The sequence below is a fragment of the Choloepus didactylus genome, chromosome 14 (assembly GCF_015220235.1).
Source record: "Choloepus didactylus isolate mChoDid1 chromosome 14, mChoDid1.pri, whole genome shotgun sequence".
NCBI lineage: Eukaryota > Metazoa > Chordata > Mammalia > Pilosa > Megalonychidae > Choloepus > Choloepus didactylus.
The window spans coordinates 46,701,799-46,710,421 of NC_051320.1; the positions used below are offsets into that span (position 1 = coordinate 46,701,799).

General features: G+C 37.1%; 1 protein-coding gene across 1 annotated transcript in view; it reads left to right on the top strand.

Moving 5' to 3' along the window:
• LRRC69 (leucine rich repeat containing 69) overlaps positions 1-7,608 on the top strand; it is a 91,651-nt gene extending 84,043 nt beyond the window's left edge. Inside the window, exon 9 of the mRNA XM_037803327.1 lies at positions 7,300-7,608. Coding sequence (XP_037659255.1) covers positions 7,300-7,410 — 111 coding nt within the window. The 3' untranslated portion in view covers positions 7,411-7,608. The remainder of the gene's footprint in view (positions 1-7,299) is intronic.
• The last annotated feature ends 1,015 nt before the right edge of the window (positions 7,609-8,623 follow it).

Sequence of the window (8,623 nt, forward strand, 5' to 3'; positions counted from 1 at the left end):
GGTTTGCCATCTGAAGGCACTCTTGCAGGTAGGAAACATGTGACTATAATTGCATCTTTAGAAACACCCAAATATCAAATCGTGTTTGCTTCTATTCAGATGGATGTCTTGCTTACTAATGAAACAGCTAGAAGAGGATTGGAAAACAGTAGATGAAAAACTTTACTCATAGCTCATTAGTAACTTTTACCATGATTTATCCAAACACTTTTGTCTTTTGTCTAAACGTTATAGCCCTTGCCATCTAATTTGTTAGTCCTTAGAAGTTATAAAATTATCAATAATTTCAATGCAATTAATATTTAAGTATTAACTACTAATGATAAAAATCTTTGAAACAATAACAAAAAATCAACCCCTTTTAGTCACTACCAACTTGAGCCATATATGAACTAGTGACTTAGAGGTAAGTTAAAGAGTCTCATAAAAATCCTTTCTAAACACTTGAATGTGCCCAAGATATGCATTTGATAGTTTTCATTTCTTATAGTCACGTTAGTTGAACTTACATTTCCCCAGATTCCTTTAACATTGAGGAGTTTGGAGAGGAATGGTTTGGAGCATGAACCCTCAACCCTGTATTGAATGATGTCATGTAATTAAAACTACCCTCAAAAGAGATTAGAGTGAGTAGGTTTCACTACAAGTGAGTGAAAATGCTGAACTACTTTATGAAAATAAATGAAAATTTGTAACTTTAATTCCTTTTAATGACAAGCTGCCAGAAATGAAACATAATATAAGATTATGTTTTAATAATTTTACTCATTACTTATAGAACAAAATTTTACTTTGCAGTAAAAAGTTATTACTGTTTAGATACCACTGACATTCATTTATGAAACTTATCACTTCAACCAGTCAACTGTGGAAATGAATGTAGGTTTTAAAATATTTATGCAAGTGGTTAGTCAATTTAATGTACATTAGGCACAAAGAGGATAAGAAGGCGTTGTATTTCTAATTTTAAACAGTCATGAAAGTAATATATGCATTTATTGCTCAGAAAAATTGATATGTATTTAGTGCTCATTATTTTATTCAGAAAATAGCAAAACAATTATAGTATAATTGAACCCACACACTGTGTCTTAATTACTTCTACTCCTGTGAGAAATCACTGAATCCTCTTTTTCCTTCAGAGAACTCTAACATTTGTTCTTCAACTGCTGGATAGAGTCACAATTGTATCCTGCATCTATTATTATTATTTTTTCTTCTAAAGAATCTTGAATTGTATTCAACTTCAGTCGGTTTATCTGAATCTGTGCATCACCAAAACGCTCAAAACTCCCACATGGAATTCAGAGGACCTTGACTATGCAGGGATGGTGCTGGGGAACAAGATCGCTCTGTCCTCTGTGGGGCAGAGGACGCCACTTCGCTGGATAGCTGCCTGGAACACAAGCAGGATTCTCGTTCTGGTTTCTGCCCTTGCCACAGTCAAAATGCCCTAAGGGTGGAATGACCATATCATGTATCATCTAAGCCAAGATGCTTTTGAGAGTGACGGGGGACTTTATCAATACCTGGGAAAACAGCAGGAAAACAATACTGTCTGGAGCAAATCTGAGTGTACGGCTCTCCTTCCCAAATGGAGCAGTTAACTTCAGACTTGTGCTCACTGCTGGCACTGATGGCTGCTGGTGTGGAGGAGTTATCATTCTGAATGTTCAGTTTGCATTTTTAAAAATTGCTTTTAGTTCTTCCATAAATATTTGGGGGCCTGCTTTAAGTATGCAACTCTGGCTGCTAAGCACAATTCAAAAAAGTAGGGGCCCTAGTTTATCCGAAATGGTTTAAAATCTAAAGCTGTAAAGACATTTTTACACTAGGGATACTAGGGAGAAAAGCTAAATATTAAATGAGTGGCCGAGTCAATTATTGCTTTAGGGTCAAAGTGGAAGGTGAGATCCCTGAAGGTTGTCTGGTCAGGGAAAGCCCCAGAAAGATGCAGGGACTTATACAGGGCCTTGGAATAGGTTGAAATTCAGGTAAATGAAGAAGGGAGAAAAGAGGACATTTAAGAAGGAGAGATTGGCGTGGAGGAGAATAAGTCATGCTCATGTGGCAGTGAATCAACTGAAGTTGGCTTGTGGAAGAAATTATGAACAAATTGGGTTCAAACTCTACTAACCTCAGGAATAGATTAGGGAGTTCCAACTTGATCTTGTTTGGAAATGGAGTCCTACTGAATGTGTGGGTGCAAGTCAATGACATAAAGCAAGGTGTGTTTTAAAAAGAGTTGTTTGACAGTAGTGTGCTGGATTCATTCAAGACTGAAGAGAAGAGAAACTGAAGAAAGGAGACCAGTTGGAGATAGCCACCTAGAGTAGCTATACGGTGTAGCAGTGGAAATGCAAGGAAGGGAAGCAACATGAGGACGGAAGGACAACAGTACTTGCTGATGGATGGCGTATGGGAAACCTCTGACGGTTGTGAAGGAGAAAAACAAAGTCCAGAGTTGAGGTGCATCTTAGACATGTTGCATTTCAAGCGATGCATGGATAATTCAAGTATCATGTTTAGCTATCAGTTGGAAGGAGATCAGAACAGTTAATTAATGGACTCCTTCAAAACATTATTTAAAAACCTATGCACTTTCCAACACTTGTTCATTCTTCCAAACAGTTCTTCAGTGATTATCAAACTATAATCTAAACTCCATATTAGTGAAAGAGGTAGGGATGTGTACTGTGACTAACACTGATCTAGAATTTAGTGAACATGGATTCAAGTCCTGCCTCAGCCTTGAACCATCACCATATGAAGACTAGGTTTCCTCATTTGGAAAATGAAGGGATTGGACCAGGGCTTCTAGCTCAAAGTGCTTCAATTCCATAAGAAGGGGGAGGACTGCCACACTCAAGCTTTTTATGGACCTGCTGATTTGGAACATGATACCTGTATTTGTTTTCTATTGCTGCTGTAACAAACTGCCACCAACATAGTGGCTCAAACAAAACAGATTTATTATCTGTCAGTTCTGTAGGTGAGAAGTCCCGTGCAGATCTCCTCGGACTAAAATCAACATATTAGCTAATCAACGTATTAGCTGTTTTCCTTTCTGGAGGCTCTAGAGGTGAATCTGTTTTCTTTCCCCTTCCAGTTTCTAGACATCCTTTGGTTCATAGTACCCTTTCTCCATCTTTAAAGCCAGCAGTGGTGGCTCTAGTCCTCCTCACACCACTTCACTTGCACCTTCTCTTCTGCCTCCCTCTTCTACTTTTAATGATCCTGGTGTTTACATTGGACCCATATTCTGTGACATGAATATATATACATTTTATGATATTTGATTTCTCAAATTTAAAATATGGCAGTGATTGTCACTGGGGCATAAGTTGAATGATTTTAAAAATTTCTCCTTAATTTTACCATTCAACAGACATAAAAGTTAGTAAACATGTATATTTAAATTTTAAGTGGAAAACTATTTTCCCCAATAATAGGGAGAGGCTATAATCATGTGTTTATTCACTTTAGAGAATAATGCATTTCACTATAGGTAGTAAAGAGTAAAAACCTAGAGTATTATGTGGTATTTTGATTTTTAGAGCTTTTTGCTAAAAGGATATACTTTCAAAATCATTGACTGACTCCTTTTCCTCTTTTCTGACTTTGACTTGCAAAAAAAATGATATTTCTTTCAATGTTTTAATTTCTGTGAACAAGGACCAAAGCAGTAATTACCTTGGAAAGTCATGAGGTTTTATTAATTGAGGTCTGTGATGGGAGATCCCCTCTAAGAGAGTGTCATTGTTCCTTTGTAATTTGCTCATCATTTCAAATGGACTTGTATGCCACACCAGTAGAAACAATTGCGATGTTACTACAAATGGGAATGGGAATCTAAATAGGCACTGAGAGGTAAGGTATTAGAAAATTTCTTTTTTCATGTAAACATTACTGAATACAATGACTCTCGAAAGAAAAGTTATTACCAAGGAATCCTGTGAGGTCAACTTTTCTCAATAAAATTTCTAGGATACAAATTATAGTACTGAGAAATATATCAGACATAGAAAAAAGAAGAGAACAATCCTCAGCAATGCTTCATATTCCATACAAAACTGATAATGACCTGTGGTAATATAATTTCCTATAAAGCTAAATGAAACATTTATTCCATTTTAACTAACTAAATAATTATAACCCCAAGAAGGGGAAAGAGGGACACAGACATTTTGCATTCCTACTTGGAACAAGAGCCAATCCTAACTCTGCCCATGTAACTCCTTAATGACACAGGGGAAATGGCTAAAACCACCCTAGAAATAGAAAATGCCTTCAATAGTTTCTATTATAAACTTTCACCTCATGGAACAATGAGACAGAGCGCATCAGTTAACTGTAGGGCCCTACTGCTTCCTTCGTTTATGTTTGTCTTTCTTCCTTTGACTTCCTCTTCTCAGTTCCTGGCTCTACTCTTTGTCCTGGTTTCTAGAGTGAAGTGTGTGTAGCATAGTTTGTTAACCATAGCCTATTAGGTATAGCTTAGATATGTTACAAAAGCACGCAGGAAGAGCTGGTTGAATGAGAGGGTTGTCTACTATATGGAAAAGGAAAAGACTACATTCAGCTTTTGACTTTTGTCATTAATATTCCAAGTGCAATTTAAACACTTAGCCATTATAATCTAGTTAGGTAATTGATATTATCATATTAGAATAGATTTAAAATATTATGCATAATATGTCTCTCATTAAAGAAATACTTATGAGTTCTTTTAAGTTTTGAACTTCTGTACTTATTGTTGATATTACATGATTTAACAGTTTATGGTCTATTTATTGTTTATACTGTATTGTTTCCCCAATACGAAATGCACATTCTTGAATTTCTGCTCTCATATAGTTCACCCTTCCTGAAATGTCCTTTCATCTCTCCAGGCAGCCACATTCTATCATCCTTCAAAATCTAGCTCACTTTTTCTTATAATGTGAAATCTTGCTTAATATGCAGCCTATGGTGTTATCCTCCTTCTCTGCATTCATGTAGAAACTATCACTGAGTTAAGCCCTATGTTTCTAGCTATTTTTGTGTTTATTTCTCATCTTACCAAAAGTAGATATTGAGAAGAGTCTTAGAGGCAGAGATTGTTAAATATCTTTGTATCCTTGGCACTTAGCCTAATGTGGTACAGAATGTAAGTACTTGTAATTTGTCATAATTTTTTTGGTTGCAAGTTGAAGAAATTCAATTCACAAACTAACTCAAGTAATGAAGAATTTTATTAGCTTATGTACATAAAAAGCCCAAGGATGTGTCTGATTGAATATTGAGTCATGGCTGGATCCAGGTGCCCAAATTTATCATTAGGAATTTCTTTATTGGCTCTACTTACCTTTTTCTTGGCTTCATTCTCAGGCAGGAGCATCCTGTGTTGTATCCTCTGTCAGTAGAAGGAGAGTTTCTCTCTCTCAAGAGATCCAGGAAAATCCCTGGGGATGATGCTCAGAGGCTGTATTGGACTAGCTTGGGTCATATGCTTACCCCCTAGATTAAACAGAGTGGTCAGAGGGAAGCGATTGGGTCATTGGCTGGACCTGACTTATGTGGCCAGGGAGTGGTATCATTTACCCTGCCCTCAACATATGTACTCAGATTGGAGGAGGGGTGGTCCCCAAAGGGAAAAGTGGGCTTTTGAACCAGCAGAATGGGAAAGGAATTCCGGATAGGTAATACCCAAGATGTCCAGTGGGGAGTTAAGTAAATGTTTGCTGATTGATCAGCTAAATATCCCTCTAGGATGAAGTTCAGGTTTATAAAGATTCTGTACCATTTTTAACCTTCATCCCAAATACTTTATGGTTAGGGTAGTGCCATGTACTCCACACTTATGTTGGAGGTAGATGGGAAGGTGATATTATGTATGACTTTGGGCTCCAGAGTTGAAAGGCCTTTTTACTCTCAAGGGTAGATTCATAACTCTGCTTACTTGTTCTAACCTTTAAACAGGCACTCAAAGTTATTTTGTAGAAGAATAAACAGTAATTAAATCTCTCATTGTGGGTTGTGATGATGAAAACCAAATGGTTTCCTGGTAAAAAGTAAGTAGCTGTGCCGGTTTGCATGTATTGTGTCCCCCAAATGCCATTATCTTTGTAGTCTTGTATGGGGCAGAAGTTTTGGTGTTGGTTAGATTTGCTTGGAGTGTGCCCCACTCAGCTGTGGGAGATAATTTTGATGAGATGTTCCCATGGAGGCGTGGCCCCGCCCATTTGGGGTGGGCCTTGATCGGTGGAGCTACATAAATGAGCTGACTCGGCGGAGAGGAAACGAGTGCAGCTGGGAGTGATGTTTTGAAGAGGAGCAAGCTTGCTAGAGAGGAACGTCCTGGGAGAAAGCCATTTGGCCGGAGCTTTGGAGCAGACGCCAGCTGCCTTCCTAGCTAACAGAGGTTTTCCGGAGGCCGTTGGCCATCCTCCGGTGAGGGTACCCGATTGCTGATGTGTTGCCTTGGACGCTTTGTGGCCTTAAGACTGTAACTGTGTAGCGAAATAAATCCCCATTTTATAAAAGCCAATCCATCTCTGGTGTTTTGCATTCTGCAGCATTAGCAAACTAGGACAGTAGCATTATCAGCCAATTAAACTATCTGTTAATATCTTCTGGATTCTCTTACTGAGAGCTGTGTTGACTTCAGAAATTGATTTTAAAGCATATACATGTTAGGCTTTTGAAGTTACCATTATTTCAACATCAGTGGTCAGGACATGTACACTAGGTGGCTAGCAGCACTTTCAACTGCCTATTTTTTGCAATAGGATGTAAGATTAGAGATATTTGAAGTGCAGAAACTTAAATCATGTTTTGGGCAAGTTGCTTAAGACATGGCTGGTGAAGATCTTAATGAACATTTTGGACAGTGACTGAAGAATATTAGGAAGATTAATTTCCTTGGGAAATGGGTGCTGAACAAGTAAAAACAGATGTCCATTGAGGAGTAAATGTGTGCTGGATGATTGTTTTAACATTTTGCTAGAACAGATATTAGGTTCATGTAGCTTCTGTACCATTTTTTACCTTCATCTGAAATACTTTGTGGTTAGACTATATAATAATATATTTGGATAAAAGCATAGATGATCCTTTACCATTGCAATGGTGTTGAGTATGGCTTTCTAAGTTAACTTTATTTGTGTTGTGTGACATATGCAAGTCAAGCATAAATAGAATTGTGTGTCCTTTAGAAATTGATGTTCTGAAGCCTCTGAGTAAGCTAATATCTATTTCATTCAAAAACAGTTATTGAACACTGCCTTGTTAAATTAATTTTTAATCTTTACTTTTTAGAAGTGGAAGATAAGCAGAAATCTACAGCTGATACCTCTTCGAAAGTTAGTTTGTTCTTACAAGTGTTTTAATCAACATGATTCTAACCTCTTTGGAATTGCTCAAGTGTAGAGCAGGTAAGAAGCTCCCTCGTAGACTCACTCAACTTGCCCTCTCAGCTCTGCATGCACTGTCAGATTATCTCCTACTGTGATACTAAGCTATATTTGATCTCTTTGTAAATAAACAGCAAAGGAAGAGAGGAGCAAAGGAACAAAGGAAGAAAAATAATTTAATTGTAAAGATCTCAATTTAAGCACTACGATCTACCGTTAGATAGTTTCGACTCTATGTGTCCTTTTTTTTTTTCCTTTGGCTTAAAAATGAAATAAAAAAAAAATGGCTAAAAGAGGTATGTGTGCTGAGTGAGTATTATTTTTTTTCTGTCATTTAATGGCTATCACCTTCCTTTTGTAGGTTAGTATTAAGAGACTTATGGGGAAAAGTACTTCTTTTATGAATATTTTATAATTGAAAGACGATCACTTTTTATTGCTAGACAGTTCCATTACATTTGTATGATTCCAGTTAAGTGCTTACTTTTTATCTTAGTGACTGAGATAAAACCCTCATTCCACTTTAAAATGAATAAAAGGCTGGAAACCCAGGTTTTGTTACTGTTTTAAATTTTTTTTTTCACAAGAGAAACTGACAGAAGCCAGGGAAATAGTGCCAAAATGAGAATTTGGCCCATTTTATCTGAATGACAACAGAAAACCAGCAGCAGAAGTTATGACAATTTATGATATGCTTTGCATAGGCTACTGTTTCTTGGGAGTGTGGTTCTGTCCAGTAATATCAACATCACTTGAAAACTTGTTAGACATGCAAATTATCTTGCTGGAATCCAAACCTACTGAATCAGCAATCTGTGTTTTACCAAACTCTCCATGCAATTATGATACACACTTAAGTTTGAGAACCACAGGAACAGACTAAGATAAATAAAGTTTCTGTGGGATCAGAAAACTCCATTAGAAATATTTTTCTTCACTTATCTATTTGATGGTCCTTTGGGTGGAAAACAGAGGGCATTCTCATCTTCCATATAGTTTATTATCATGTTACCTTTCTAACTAGGCCTTTTATAGGTTCACTTCAGGACACATTCCTTTATGTACCAAAGCTGTCTCTGGCATATCTGGGGAGCAAAATCAATGGAGCACTGCTGAGAGGCCCTCAATTCCAAAAAATACAAGATTCAGGCTCCATGGAGAAAGGGATGGGGCCTCCAGGTGACTTTCTAAATGCATCATTAACCAAGAATGCATTTTAAACAAAAATA